At 44.2% G+C, this 16,592-nt stretch overlaps 1 protein-coding gene across 1 annotated transcript; it reads right to left on the reverse strand.

Annotated features, from left to right (window-relative positions):
• Positions 1-1,674: 1,674 nt before the first annotated feature.
• On the reverse strand, positions 1,675-3,456 carry LOC120225392 (keratinocyte proline rich protein). The gene has a single exon (XM_039223607.1). The coding sequence runs from the start codon at positions 3,433-3,435 to the stop codon at positions 1,675-1,677; it is 1,761 nt and encodes a 586-aa protein (XP_039079538.1). The 5' UTR covers positions 3,436-3,456.
• Between the last annotated feature and the right edge of the window lie 13,136 nt (positions 3,457-16,592).

Below are 16,592 nucleotides of genomic sequence, written 5' to 3' on the forward strand. Positions count from 1 at the left end.
TGGTCTGATTTGGAATATTGTGAGGCCTGGTCAATACCCACAGGCTTATTTCCAACATGAGCCAGTAGTAGCAGAAAGAGATCCCACTTTTCGTTTCTTATGGCAGGAGCTGTACAAACACTGCCATTTCCTCGCTGTGACTGTCATCCAGCGAGGCTAGTGTGGCTCCCACAGGCATACAGTCTCATTAGGGGGTCTCATGTTACACAGTTGTGAGGGATGTCACTAAGGCACATAACCAGGTTGCCTTCCTGTATCTTGAGGTCTTTTCTCACCACATTCCTTAGGGAGGGGACTCTACCACAATCTCATAGGCAGCGAGTGGGAGAAAGAGGCACCCTCTCTCTCTTGCCCCTCCAGGCCTCACCTTCATGTTGTCAAGACCACCATGCCCAGTGACATTCAAGAGCAGGGGAGGAATGCAGAGGCAGCCTTAGATGCTACCTTTTCTACGATGTCTGAAAGAAAGAGAAAAAAGAAAGAAAGAAAGAAAGAAAGAAAGAAAGAAAGAAAGAAAGAAAGAAAGAAAGAAAGAAAGAAAGAAAAGAAAAGAAAAGAAAAGAAAGAAAGAAATCAAAAGAAAGTAAGAGAAAAGTACAAATAGTCCTGAATGAAAGAAGAGTATATCCTGTGTGCAACATCACAGAGGTCCCCCAGTTCTCCCCAAGCTCCTCCCTCCCTGCCAACTCCACAGACATCACTACGGCCCCACAGCTGGGTGACCTGTCCAACCCTGACCTGAGACCTTGACCCCAGATTGAGGAGCAAGAGTTATTCTTCTTGTTCCCCCATTCCTCCTACCAGACTCCAGAGACCTGAAAGGAGACAGAAAGCCCACAAGGCAGCCCACCTGGTTAAGGACAGCTCAGACCACAAGGACCATAAACTGAAGAAAAAGAATAATAAAGAAGTTCATCCCATAGAGTCAGGAAGGTGTAAAAAACAGTCATTATGCAGGACTCAGGCTATGGGAATATCATCTTTATTGTCACACGGCCTCCTCTGTCCCCGATCCTGGGGTTGCCTATCAGGATAGATCATGGCTCAGGCTGTCGACACACACACGTTGCTGAGCAGCTGCTTGCCGAAGGAGGAGCATGGGACTTTAGGGATATTCTCACTCCACTTAAGTGGGAGTTTACAACCTAGTTGGGCAGAGAAAACAGACACTCCCTCTCCCCACCTCCCGAAAAGCTAAATAATTCAAGAGATGTTGCAGGGAAGTTGCCAAATGGTTGCTGTGGACAATGCAATAAGTTCTAGGAAGTCAGAGCAGGTTACCGTGAGTAGGAAAAAGCCGAAAAGACTCCAAAGAAAAGGTCTTGAAAGATGGGCTGGATCTCAAAGGCTGGGCATAGCAGAGAAGGGGTCCCCTTGGGGGTGGAAGGTGAGCAGAGGCTTGAAGGCAGGAGCACCTAAGGTGTGTTCTGGGGAACACCCAGATGTGCCCTGGTGGTCAGACTGGTCTGGCTAGAACTGAGGGTGGTAGAGGGGAGGAGCCAGATGTGAGGCTGGAAAGGTGCCTGGGACCCAGGTGTGGATTCTGAGATGGCAGGCAGTGGGGTTCCGACATCACTTCGGCTGCAGAGAGCCAACTGCCTTTGGAGAGATGCACACAGGAACATGCTGGAAATTGAGGCATGACGTTTTCAGGGAGGTCTCAGCCATGCTTCTTTAAAAATAAGCACCCTTTGCTCCAGCAGAAGGACCTCCTTTTACTCCAACACAGGCACCTCCTTGGTCTCCACAATCACTGACACCCTGTGGCTCTGGAATCGTGTCCCAGGGCCCACGGCAGTCACCACATCCTTGCCACTGGTTATAAGCAGCTGGGCCACAGCTTGGGGCCTCAGTGTCCAGGCGGCACGGACTGGACTCACGGCAGCCCAGGTCTCCCGTACACGGGATGGGCTCTGGGCCTGGGCACGGGATGGGCCCGCGCCGCGGCTCCACACAGGGCTCCGGGCTTGGGCAAGGCGCTCTCAGGGGAACCAGCTCTGGAAGTGAACAAGGGTCTGGGTGCTCGCAGGGCGGGGCACACCGACGCGGCTCGGGAATTTCACGCGGCATTGGGCGAGGTCGCGGGGCTGGGCGTGGTTCTGGACACAGACAGGGTTCCGAAAGTCGCCGCCGTGGAGGACACGGACGAGGCTCTGACCTCGCGCGTGGCTCTGGGCGTGGGCATGGCCGTGGGGCAGGACGTGGGCATGGACGGGGGGCAGGAAGCGGGCACCGGTGCAGCGGTGGCTCTGGACTCTGGTCCAGACGCCGCGGAGGACAGAAGCTTGGGAGCGGACGTGACTCTGCACGGGACCTCAGCTCAGGGCAGGAGGCGCCCCAGGAGGGTCGTGGGGCACAAGTCTCAGGGCAGCGTCTGATGGGAGGAATCTGGACAGGACACTTTTGCGGGGGGACCTGCTTGGGGCAGCAGGGGGAGGAAATCTCTATCCGGCACTTGGGACCACATCTCTGAGAGCAGCCTGAAGGGCGACCCCGGGGACAGCCACTGCTATAGATGGGCTCCGAGCGGCGAGGCGGGGTGCAGTAGTTATAGGCGCCCGAGGAGCACGCCGATGGCAGGCAGCCGCGGTCGTAGGGCTCAGAGCGTCGTGGTGGGGAGCAGCTGCGGTAGGCAGGCTGCAGCTGGCGAGGAGGGACGCACCTGCTGGTACTCTGCGAGCGACGCTGGGCGGTGAAGCTCCCATAAGAGCCTCTGGCCTGGCACTGCGGTGCGCAAGTGCTAAACTCAGCCCGGGACTGACGCTGGGGGGCGCACCTGCCGTAGGAAGCCCCAGATCGGAACTGCGGGGCGCAGGTGCTGTAGGAGGCCTGGGGCTGAGGCTGCGGGGAGTATCCGCTGTAAGAGCCCTGATACTGGCACTGGGTGGAGAATCTTCCCTGAGTCTGGGCAACTGGGGGACAAGCCACGTAAGTCTGAACAGGCTGAGGAGCTGGACAGGGTACGTAGGTCTGGACTGGGTATTCCACATAACAAGTTTCTGTATAATAAACTGGAGCACATTCCGTATAGCAGGTCTGAACAGGGCATGGGGCTTCATACTGCACATAGGAAACCTGAGGCTGGCATGGAGCCTGGCATTGAATGCAGGAAACCTGAGACTGGCTGGAAGCCTGGCCCTTCACTTGGGTGGTCTTAGACTGGCTTGGAGCCTGGCCCTTCACTTGGGTAGTCTTAGACTGGCTTGGAGCCTGCCCCTTCACCTGTGTGGTCTGGGATTGGCATGGAGCCTGGCATTTTACTTGGGAAACTTGAACTGGGCATGGTGCGGGACACTCCACAATTTGCATCTCACAAGGTGCTTGGACCACAACCTGGCTCCCGGCACTGGGAGCCTGGGAGGGATAGAAGGATGAACCCTGCACACAGCACTGGGGGAGTGGCATGCAACACTGAATCTGCTGCTGGTCACACATGGTTCTGAAGCAGGCGGGTGATGGGACCTGAAGGGAGAAAGACCAGTGTCAGGAGGGTGAGTTGTTGGGAAGAAGGGTCAGGACCAAAGGGAAGACACCCTGCTTCTTCCCTGTCCTTTCTTCTCCAACTCTCAACTTTTACCCAAGAACACTTCTGAGATGGACTCAATATTAGTTACCGATGCCCATGAGACCTGCCTAGGATCTACCAAAGGACCTAGCTGAGGTCTTGATGTGAGGGAGCTTCGAAGGCACAGCCAGGGTTGCAGGCATCCAGGGTCTCCCCCTGGAGGGTGGGCATACCAGTGTCCAACACAAGAAGGCGTTGAAGACCACAGGATTCTGTGTCCTAGGTGGCAGGAGAGCTCTCTATCGGAGGTAGAAATAACACTGTGCTTCCAAAGCTGTTGCCCAGCGTGGAGGCTCCACACCCACGGGAGCTTGAATATCCTCACATATATGCACTGGCAATACACACATGTACAAACGTGAAAAGTGAGCATATGGGAGCAAGCCCTCAGGTACCATCTGTGCTCTAAGCATCCACAGGAAAGTAAAGGATCCAGTCAGTTATTGGGCAGCTCAAACCCAACATAAAATGTTTGTTTCTCTACATTCAATCCTTTTAGGTGAATGTGTTTAAATGACCCTCATGGACATATGCATACACACACACACACACACACACACACCATACAAGTCTTGGAAAGGCTCAGAACCAACATGGCAACTTGCCCAGGCTGGTAGTCTTTGTAAATCGCCTGAAATGGGACAGTCTGCTGGTGTCAGAAATGGGTTCTCCCTGGTCCCTCTTAAAAGCAGGGAGCAACTGCCTAAGATGGGGAAACCCAGAAAGTGCAAGATTCCTTAATCACACATTCAGCCACACATAAACCCCTCCACAGCAGAGCATAACGAACATGACTTGGGAATGCAGGCATACTCTCTAACACCACACTTAGCCAGGGAGAAACAGAGGACAGTCTCCATTCCTAGGCCCTCCCCAAATTCACCTGTTTGTACAGGCAACCCAGTGACCAGCACAGCAGGGTGGCTGATTTGACAATTAACCCATTCAACAAACACTTCTCAATAAGCTGCAGAAATACTGAAAATGTTTCTAATGAAAGGCAAAGGCTTCCCCTCACCACGTATAGAGAATATCTAGATACACATGCTTTTCACGTCGAGCTCTGTGCTGATAGCTCAGAGCCTGGAGCCTGCTTCAGATTCTGTGCCTCCCTCTCTCTCGCCTCCTCCACCACTTGTCTTCTGTCTCTCTCCCAAAAATAAATAAACATTACAAAACATAAATACACATGCCTTGGGGAAGGTAACCCTCCTACACACGCAACTCTGCTCACAAAGTATAAACTACTAATGCATCTTTTCCAGGGAGAGAGGTCCTGATGCAGGAAAATCGTACCTGAGGAGGAGGCCAATGTTATCAAAGGCTTCAGACTCTCAGCTCTTCACACAAACTCCACAGATATTCTTCTTATGTCCTCTAAAAGTCTCCTCAGGTTTATGTACCACAGTTTTTCTGCTCACAGCTTCCTGCCCCCCCACCTCACTATGCCTTACCCCTTTGAGTCCGGGCATCCCTTGAGAGGCATCCCTACCCCAGTCCCAGAGCCCAACCCCTAGACTCACCCTCCTCACAGCAAGCAGACATCCAGGCTGTGGCATCTGGACAGAGGGCTGTCTTTATATAAAGGGTTCTGGGTCTGGCTTACACCATGAGACAGCTGGTTGGCATCTTCCTGGCTCATCATCCAGGTTGGCATTCCAGCAGCCAGTCCCCTCCCTGTATGTTTGCCCTTGCCAGTCACCTACAGAATGTGGGAGTGTCTCACTGCAGCATCAAAGCTTCTGGACTAGAAGGAGCAGATTCTTGTTTTCTTCCTGCTTCTTCATCCTATCAGTTTTTTCTCCATCCCTAGAAGACCTGGTGGCAGGGATGATGAAGGGTGGCAAAGTTATCTTCTGTCCTGAAAGATGAGTCCAGGCCCCTGACTTCCTCCTTATCAGGTTCTCATCGGATAGATATAAAAGAAGAAATACTCCCTAACTCTAAGCAATTCAAGTCACTTCTAAGACAGAAGCAACTCTATGGAATGAAGAAAATGTGGACAGAGCTGAGGCTAACATCCCAGCTTGGCTACTTACAGCTGGGTGACCTTTCTAACCAACTTGAGTATTAATTTGCTCAACTAAAAAATGGAGATAATTAAATCTTCTTTCCAGAAGTTTTGTGAGATTAAGGCAATTATTTTATACAAAAACATCCAGCCAAGAATGATAACTTCAAAAATCCAGCACCCACTCAGAGTAAATGTTGACCATAAGTAACAAGGTGCAGCTAGGTAGATGGCTGCCTGCTACATCCTAGTCCTGAGCTGAGTAGCCTGATGGCTTTACAACAAGTGCTCAGCTAATGCTATGGAGCAGTCCTTGAAGACCACATAGTGCAGGACAGAAATACTAATCTAGCATCCTGTGAGCCAGATATAGTCAAGATGGGATATCATTTTATCTTTTGCCTACATAATTTTTTGCCCATATAATTTAGTAACTAATCATTAATATTTAGAAAGAGAGGAATTATACTTAAGATTCTAGACATCCAGCTTTCCTTCTAAAATCAAAAGACCTGGCATAGGTGAGCCTAACTTCCATCAACCCAGTGATTAAAAACTGCCCCTCTTAGATAGGGCATATACTTTTATGTTATACATCTACTTACATGTTCTACAATTCTCCATCATTCTATACTGTATCCATGACACAATGCAAAGTGTAAGTTTCTTTTTATTTTTTATGTGTGCTTTTGTTTTTCTTTGATGAGATTAAAAGAAAGTGAAATAACCCTTCTGCCTGGGTCATTTCACTTGTTTACATAACCCTCCAGCCTCTATGGGCATTTAAGATTCTTACCAAACTTGTGAGCACAGACTTTAGATTTACACAGACTTGGGGTTGAATCTGAGCTCTAGTCCTCGCTAATGGGTGGAAGCTACTTAACATCCATGAACCTCAGATTCTATATAAAATGGAAATAAGAAAAATAAGAAGGAAGAGGAAGATGGAGAAGAGGAGAAAGAAGAAATAAGATAAAGAAGATGAAAAGACTTAGAAAAGACATACAATTATCATGTGAATTAAATGAGAGGGCTGATCAAAAGTACTTAGTACTCAGTTACCCATTTTGCTCTCTGGGCTTTAGTTTTCTCATATGAAAATGGGAGTGAAAGTATTTCACCAGATTCTCATGAAAATAAAATCAGATAATGGGTACAAAAATGTTTTGTGACCTACAGTGCACATACCAGTCATGTCTGTGAAATTTGTCTCATGGAGAAGTCTCTGCCCAAGTCCACCTGACTTCATAGTCTGAGTTCTGGGTTCCATCACTCATTTCAAAGGGGGTGTCCAGATTCCACTCCAAACTTGAGTAGGATCATAGACTTTCAGAAGGTCAAGGTAATAAGGGCCCCCAGGAATTTTCTAGTCTCACCCCCTATCATTCTACAGATGAGGACTCAAGCCCAGAAAGGTGAACCTGTCTGGGAACTAAAGGTAATGGCTGCCTTGGTGAGACAAGACTCCAAGTAGCTCTCATCACAGACTGGATTCTTTCCACTATAACAGAGAAAGTAGTTATCTGATCACACATTTGGCCAAGGTGCTCTGAACTTGTATAGCTCTGGGCTTGTTATTGGCCTAGAAGGTATTCAGGAAATCAGTGAAGAAGGAAAACTGAAAACAGACAAGCTGGCTCCACCAGTATGTGAATTTTTGAATCCCAGTGTCTCCTTCACTCATCTCTTGACAGGATGGGCACATCCTGAATGAAGAATCTCTTTTTCATCTTTGTATCACTAGATTCCTGGATTAATATCAGTCTGATAATGGATGGAGAGATAAGTGGCAGAATGGCATGAAATTGAGCTTGGTTCACACATCTTAAACCACTGGAGTGGAGAGCCTGAGTGGCTCAGTCGGTTGAACATCCGACTCTTGATTTAGGCTCAGGTCATGATCTCACAGTCCATGAAATCAAGCCCAGAGTTGGGCTCTGTGCTGACAGCAAGGAGCCTGCTTGGGATTCTCTGTCTCCTTCTGTCTCTGCCCCTCTCTGCTCTGTCTGTCTGTCTGTCTCTCTCTCTCATAAATAAATAAACATTAAAACACACACACACACACACACACACACACACACACACACACACACACACTAGAGAACAAGTTGACATTGTCCAATCCAGAAACCAAAGAGTTCCGAGCCCCTTGTTACTTCCTGCCTCTTGCTCTTTACGGAGAGAGGTGGGTATTGGAGGAGGTCCCTGAGGGTAAGCCTTGCAAATGACCAAAAGATGAAGTGTTATTTTTCAGCAATATTTATAGATAGATGAGGATATTTAGAAATATAAATGGGCGCCTGAGCGGCTGAGTCAGTTAAGCATCTGACTCTTAATTTTGGCTCAGGTCATGATCTCACAGTTGTGGGATCGAGCTGACACCATGGAGCCTGCTTGGGAGGGATTCTGTCTCCCTCTCTCTCTCTCTGGCCCCACCAGCCACCCACCCACCCACTCATATGCTCTCTCTCTCTCAAAATAAATAAACTTTTTAAAAAAGAAATACACATGGCTAGGCATCTAAATATATAAACCCAGGAATAGGTGATAGCAATGCAGTGATTGATAATATTGATATAAAGGTATTGAAAGAGAGCAAGTTTATACATATCTACAAAAATGATAAAAATAGATATAATGAAATATAGAGCAAAAAGATAGAGATGAAGTTAGAGATTAAAACAATGCAGAAGTATAAGGGAACAAGCTGGGAGTGGAATAGGTCACATGAAAGAGACAGAGGCATGGGGATAGCAGTGCATATGGATGCATTAATTTAAACGATGTAGGCAACTCAAAAAGTATGCATAAACCCAGAGATAATTCATGGGACATTTGCCATATAACTGTCACTTGGCTAAGAATTTGACATATATTGACTCTTTTCATCTTTAAAATAGCCCTGCAGAGTACAGATTATTGTCCTTATTTTATAGCAGAGAAGATCAGAGTTCAAAGAAGTTAAGTAGCAATTTGTTGGTGGTCACAAGTGTGGACGTAGTAGAACCAGTATTCAGCCAAGTGATCTAGAGATAGAGACCTCAGGAAGTAAATATACAATGACATGAAATTACCTTGAGTTATAGATACATAAGAGACACTCTATGTTTTATTTTACTGTGAGAACATTTTCAGGAATTATGGCCCTTTGGGACCCAAGCTTATTGAACCTTAACAGAATTTGCTGGTGTGTTAGGATGCCTTGATTCTGAGAGCTAGGACATAAATATTTGACTTCTCTTTGCAAAGAGAGGTATATGTTTTCGAAGCAATTCAATAAAACTTCTCCTTTGTATCATTCACATTCTTTTCATTTGAGTCCCCTTCCATCACTAGAAAAGCTAGAGGTACCAGGGCTCATCCCTGAAATGGAGGCAATACTTGTCTCTCAGATATCTTCCAGTCTTTGCATATGAATTCTTAGTAACCTGTGGCCTCTACCCTCAAGAATTGAAGTAATCAGAGTTTTTTTTTTAATGCTTTTTCTTTATTCCAGAGAGAGAGAGAGAGAGAGAGTGAGCAGGGGGAGGGTCAGAGAGAGAGGGAGATACAGAACCTGAAACAGGCTCCAGGCTCTGAGCTGGCTGTCAGCAAAGAGCCCAATGCGGGGCTCGAACCCATGAACCGTGAGATAATGACCTGGGCCCAAGTTGGATGCTTAACCGACTGAGCCACCCAGGCACCCCATGAAGTAATCAGAGTTTTATCCTACCACCAGGGTGCCATTGAGTTGTCCACCCTAGGCCCAGTTTCAGTGGGTCAGATGCATATTTAAACCACATAGTACCTATATATCAACTAGGTAAAGGCACAAAATGCTATCACCGATTGTCACCAAATGGCTGCTTAATAGATAAATAAACAAGGACACCTCCCTGCATCAGGGAGAATAAAAACAAAAAAGTTAATACTAAACAGAGCAGAAGAGTTCCCCAGTTCTGTTTGCAACCACCCTCAACAGAGGCATTAAAGATAAAGGAGAAAGCAAGCACAAGAGGGATGGTGATTGGGAACATCAAATGGACATATAAGGAGATATGGAGATAGAGGTAGAAGGACACAGAGAGAGGCTGGAGTTGGAAATGCATGAAAGGAGAATATGCAGAAACCAGGAAGTAGGTATGAGGCCCAAAGTAGAATTATCTATGTACTTTAACTTTTTTTTTTTAATTTTTAAAAATTTTTTTCTATGTACTTTAACTCTTAACATTTTGCAAATTTGATAATGTTGCCTCATATCAGTTTAATAGTAATATATGTATATTTCCCAGGAAGGATAAAAGCTAGGTGAAGCAAATCATACTCCTGCTTATACAGAGAATTTGCACCCTCTGAAAGGGCTACTATTTTGTAACACTCATACCATCCAACAGTAATACGCTGAGTCTAGTGCAGAACTAAACCAACTACTCTCTCTTTTTTTCTTTTTACCAACTACTCTTTTAATCATAGAAAACTCAGATAATTGTCACAATAGTGAATGGACAGTTCTGCTTCATCAGATGCTGTAATCAGTGTACCATCACTAGGTTATCAATATCCAGTGATTTAAAGAAGGATAAAAGGGGTTTCTTGCAAAGATACATCAAACACCAATATGTCTTTGGTTACAGAGAAGACTTTTGCCCTCTCCTACTCTTCAGTTATGTGCTCCCAATGCAGGTTGGTGCTTCATGTCAAATGCCTTTTCTCAGAATTCTTTACTCTGCTCAGATCACTATCTCTTACCCCTCTCTCCCAACCCACCCTTATACCCATGTGTGCCAGATATCTGCTAGGATTTGCATCACATGTAGCCCAACTCCAAGGTCTCTATCAGCCTCACCTAGCTCTACTATCACCATCACCTCAGGTAAAATGAGCCACATGGGGCCCCTAAAATTATTCTTTTATGGAACCTACAAATACTGCACTTCTTTACTGATGTGCCTGGTTTCTTCACTAGATGATGAGCATCTCGGTGGCAGAAGACTGTCTAGCAGAAAGCCCCATTCCTAGAAAGTGCCTGTTAAATGTTTGTTGAATGACATTATGAAAATCAGCCTAGTAATAAGTCCCAGGGGCCAATTAAAAGAATTGGTTGCCTGATAGGATACAAAGAAAGACTTCAATAGATGTAAGTCAGCTAGAAAGAAGATGAGATTTCACTTGTTAAATTGAATATAAAGATATAGATTCACTATTTATGTTTGAATTATTTGTTTGCTGAGGGTTTCAAAGATAAACTAACTTCCAGTTGAGAGACTTGAAACCTTATTTTAATATATTTTTGTCTAAACTTAATCTTGAGGTTAATTTATTACTATAAAATTCCTTTATTCATTATAAATATCTTTTATAAACACAAAGAAGACATGAAAAGCTATGTGGCCTCCAGCCAAACCACTTGAATTCTCTGGTTCTCAGTTAGACTAGATAAATTTTGGTTACTTTTGGTCTTTTTTTTTTTTTTTTAAATGTTTTATTTATTTCTAGGAGAGAGAGAGAGAGAGACAGCGTGAGCAGGGGAGGGTCAGAGAGAGAGGGAGTCACAGACTGAAACAGGCTCCAGGCTCTGAGCCGGCAGTCAGCACAGAGCCCGAAGCGGGGCTCGAACCCATGAACCGCGAGATCATGACCTAAGCGAAAGTCGGACGCTTAACCGACTAAGCCACCCAGGCGCCCCTGGTTACTTTTGGTCTTAATATTAGATTCAAATTATAAAGACAGAAATAGAGTTAGAAAGAGAAAGAGAAAGAGAGATAAAATTATGGGCTGTGGCAGAACATTGAAAGAAAGAGAAATAAATTTAAGGTGTAATAATAGTGTCAGCATTAGATATGTATACAGAAAATTGAGAAGATAAATTTGTTTAATAGGATCATACATATTGTTTATAAGAGTATATAGGTGAAATTAAGATTTAAAAATATTATTCTTCATACTGTAAAAAAATTAACTCAAAATAGATTAAGACCCAAAAGCTAAAACTATAAAATTTTCAGTGGAAAACAGAAGTAAATTAGTCAATAGTTTCTTAGATACAATAAAAGGCAGAAACAACAAAAGAAAAAATAGTCAAATTGGGCTTCACAAAAATTAAAAACTTTTTGTTGCAAATGATATCATTAAGAAAGTGAAAAGATGCCCACAGGAAATAAAAACAGTAATTTGAAGACATATATTCACCTCTATGTGTATTGCAGTATTATTGACAATAGCCAAAATATGGAAACAACCTAAGTGTCCATCAATAGTTGAATGGATAAAGGTTACATATGTATGTGTGCATGTGTGTGTGTGTGATGGAATGTATATATGCAATAGAATATCACACAGCCACAAAAAAGATGAGATTTTGCCATTTGTGATACCATGGATGGACATAGAGGGTATTATGCTAAACGAAATTAAGTCAAACTGAGAAAGAGAAACACCATATAATTTCACTAATATGTGGTATCTAAAACACAAAACAAACAAACAAAAAAACAAAAAGCAGAATCGGATGTAAAAATACAGAGAACAAATTGATGGTTGTCAGAGAGAAGGAGATTGGGGATGGGCAAAATAGGAGAAAGGAAGTGGGAAGTACAGGCTTCCAGTTATGGAATGAATAAGCCACAGGGATGAAAGGTACAGCACCAAGAATATAGTGAATGATATTGTAATAGTGTTGTATGGTGACAGATGGTAGCTACACTTGTGGTGAGCATAGCGTAAAGTATAGGAGATGTTGAACCATTTTATTGGATACCTGAAACTAACATAACACTGTGTGTCAACTATACTCAAATTTTTAAAAATGTGTTTAAACTCAAACAAAGTGAAAACATGGCCCAGAATGAAAGAAAATATTTGCAAGTCATCTTAAAATGGACTCGTACCTAAAATATATAAAGAACACTTACAATTAAATAATGAAAAGATATTACAATTTAAAAATGGACGATGGATCTAAATAGATGTGTCTCCAAAAAAGATACACAAATTGCCAACAAGCACATGAAAATATGTTCAATGTCATAGGTCATCAAGGAAATGCATATTAAACTCTCAATGACATACCACTTTGCACCCACTAGAATGCCTATAATTAAAAAAATAGGTAATAACAAGTGTTGGGGAGGAGACGGAGAAATTGAAACCCTCAGTACCTTGCTGGTGGGAATGTACATGGTACAGCCACAGTGGAAAACGGTTTGGCAATTCCTCAAGTGAAACAGAGTAACCATGTGATCCACCAAACCCACTTCTACCAAAATGAAAATATCACAAGTGAAATGAAAATATTCACCCACTCAATAACTTATATATGAATATGTTGTAGCTGAATTATTCACAACAGCCACACCATGGCAATAACCCAAGGGTCTGTCAACTGCTGACTGGATAAACACAATGTGGTATATGGACACAATGAGGTATTTATTTACCATTAAAAAGTAAAGTTTTGATACATGCTATAACATGGATTAACCTTGTTAATTTTAGGCTAAGTGAAAGAAGCCAGTCACAAAAGACCACATACTATATGATTCCATTTCTATAAAATTTTCAGAACAGGTAAATCAGTGGGAACAGAACGTAGGGCTTGGGGGAATGAGGTGTGACTGCTAATGTTTTCATGATTTCATAGGATTTCACTTTGGGGTGATGAAATAATCTAAAATTAGATTATAGTGATAGTCATACAACTCTGTGAATATACTAAAAACATTAAATTGTATACTTTAAATGGATGAACTCTATGGTATGTGGATTATATCTCAATAAAGATTATACCTATGTATTTTTATGTATATATGTATATGCATATATATATACATACATATTATATAAACATGCACACATACACACACACACGCACAGATAGATTGTTAAATCTTGGTAAAATCTAAATCACATTCATGAAGTATAGAATTACAGGCTTTTTGAGATCCAGTCTCCCTGCCATATATGATACCTCCTAAAATATCCCCAGGGGTCAACCTCTGCTTGAACCTCAGTTGAATACCTCAGATATTCCCCAAACATCTTGGGAACATCTCAGACTAACTAGCAGTTAGCCTGTAATCCAAAGAAATAGTGTATGTATTCTTTTTGGTGCTGACTGGTTTTTTATATCTTCCCTATTAATAGTCATTATTGCAAGCACTCTGTGCTAAAAGGATGTGATCTTAGTTCTGTGACACCTAAATCTAACTGACTCCATTTTAGAAAAAGCCTCCATCTTGAGAGTGAACTAGCCCTGAGCCCAGTCCCAGGAAAAACCGTAGGAAGTAAGTAGGCAGCCTGTCCTTAGTTACCTCCCTAGCAACAGCAACAGCCAATCAGTTTAAAAGAGGTGCCTATGTCCCAAGACGTTCCGGTTGGCAGTTTGGGGTCAGGCCAGGTGGGCTGAACCAATTGGGTGCTGACAAGACAGCCTGTACCTATCAGGAGGCTGCCAAGCTGGAACGCCCCAAATTCCACTGTAATCACAATAAAAAGCCCTGTGATCATGAGTTTGGGGCTCCATACCATCACCGCTGCATCGGGGTGCATTGGAGTCCCTGCTCGAGCTTGTAATAAAGACCTTTTGTACTTGCATCGGTATCAGCTCATTGGTGGTCTCTGGGGACTTGCGAATTGGGCACAACAGTTCATGAAGTGGAGCTTATTAAATATGTTTCACTCAACAAGTATGTATAGATCACCTATTGGATTCTTAGACTTGAATTAAGAATAATCATCATCAATTCACTCAACGAACACTCTCTGAGCACCTACTCACAGCCTTTGCCCTTGAGGATCTTATAATCTAATAAAGAAAACACACAAATAGACCTTTGCAATGATGAATAAGGACTCTGATAGATGTAAGCACAGGAGAGGGGCCTGGAAAGGGGACACTTAAAGAAAAGAGAACCAGGAGCCACTGCTTTCCAAAGACTTAACTTTTTCTCTCTGGAGAAAAAGCCACACATACTCACCGGAAGGAGAATGGGACTGTGAACCTCGAAACATGAAACTGAGTGGCCCACAGCACAAAAACGCAAGTGTCTGTGATAGAGTTGCCATATTCAGCAAATAAAAACACGGGATGCCCAGCTGAATTTCAGTTTCTGATAGACTACATATGTATTTCAGCATATGTACGTCCCAGGGGCTGAAGCAAGTAAAAAAGTAAAAATAGTACTTCAAAACTAGCAGAGACTGAAGAGATGATGGTGTTAACCATGGTGATGCTGATTCATTCATTGTCCCATGCATGCCCTTCCTCACCCAGCTAGTCAGTATTCACTATGGATAAAGCATTGTGCCACCCACAGGCGATACAGTGGTAAGATAAACAAACAAAGGAACATAGTCCCTGTTCCTAGAGAGCGCTGGGTCAAATGGGGAGACAAACATTCATCAAAGGGCCACACAGATAAATGATGAATGACACTTACAGAAGAGGTTCAACATTGACAGGAGAGGTTCACAGAGCATGAGAGCTGTTAGGAGGCCAGGAACGCCTTTCCTGAGTAAGAGAACATGGGGCTGAGATATAAAGACAAGGAAGGAGCACCGGAGCGTGAAGAGCGTGCTAGAATGAGAAAACAGCATGTGTGAAGAGACAGCAAGGAGGCCAAGACAGGAGGGATGGTGGCGCATTCATAGAACCGCAAGCCGCCCGTGAGTGTGAGCAAGAGGAAGGGCCACTAGGTGTACGTCCCAGAGCGCAAGTACGGTTCTGAGCCGAAGTGTGGCAAGATCAGGTTCCGGCTGCTCTGCAAGGGGTGGTGTGGAGGTCGCTGGAGCAGAGGCAAGGACACAGGTGTGAGAACTATTTGTCTTAACCCAGGAGATGGATTGTTGATTCTCTACACCAGTGTCAGGCACCCTAGGACACAATCCACAGTTTATGTTGTGTATCCACGCTTCTCAAGAAGTAAAACCAGTCAGGAGACTGAGGGCCCCAGGAATGTGGCAAGGTCCCCAGGAGCAGATGTGCTTGGGCTTATCCTGCGGCTGGTCCTCCAAGCAGCTGTGTGGAAGGAAGTCACTTACTCTCTCAGCCTTGGTTAATTTCATCATGTGTAAAATGTAAACAGTCTGCCTCATTGCTGGTTGTAAAGTCTAAATAAAGGTGTGTGACGAATCAAGCCATGAATAGGCCCCTCAATAAACGCAATTATCATTATTATCACCATTATATTATTATTATTACTTAACATTACAGCCATTTTTATTACATCACGCTGCTCACCTAATGGAAAAATAATCATTTCTGAAACAGTTTGCAATGAGCCAAAATTCTTTGGAGCGTGGAATCATATAGGCCTGGTCATGTGACTTCAGAAATTATTAAGAGTAAGAACTAGGGCTTTACGCCATGGTCTCAGCCCCCACATATCCCCTCCTGTGGCCCCCCTGAATTTCTGGAACTTCATATCTTGAGGCTGTTGGCTGTGTTTCTCTTGTTGATTTATCAAAGAATGTTACAAAAATAAAATGCGATACGTATTATGAACATTCTTTAAATTAGTATAAATCACAAGAAACGCAAGAGCTACTACCCTGCACATGCATTGGCATTCTGGTCTCCAATGCTGAGACTGACAGACGGAAAGAAGGCCTCTTTTCCGGATTAAGGGACAAAGTCACTATATTGGTCTGGATCTTTGTCCTAGAGGGTTATCTGGACAATGCAGTGCTCTGACTGGGATGTTCAGAACCTGAACTGGGCAGCTTTGCCTGGAGAAACTCTAATCACACTGGTGGGGTTGGGGTACAGGGAGGTGGTGCCCAGGGGTTGTAAGGGCAAGGAGCAGGGGTGCTGGAAGGGGAAACTGTATTTTCTCCCACGGTGGGATGGGGACCCATGTGGAATGCTAGTTCCACAGAAAAGTGCCTGGGATGGGGAGTTTGGGGGAGCAGAGGGATGAGAGAAGACTTCATTGGAGCATCTCATCAAACTCCATAACAGAAGAAAAGGGGAGGGGAGAGAAAGCTCCTGGCAGAAGTCCATGTTACTTGTCCTCTCATGGCTGCTCCTCTGGACAAGAC

Source organism: Hyaena hyaena, unplaced genomic scaffold (assembly GCF_003009895.1).
Source record: "Hyaena hyaena isolate Hyena2069 unplaced genomic scaffold, ASM300989v1 scaffold_1382, whole genome shotgun sequence".
Classification (NCBI taxonomy): domain Eukaryota; kingdom Metazoa; phylum Chordata; class Mammalia; order Carnivora; family Hyaenidae; genus Hyaena; species Hyaena hyaena.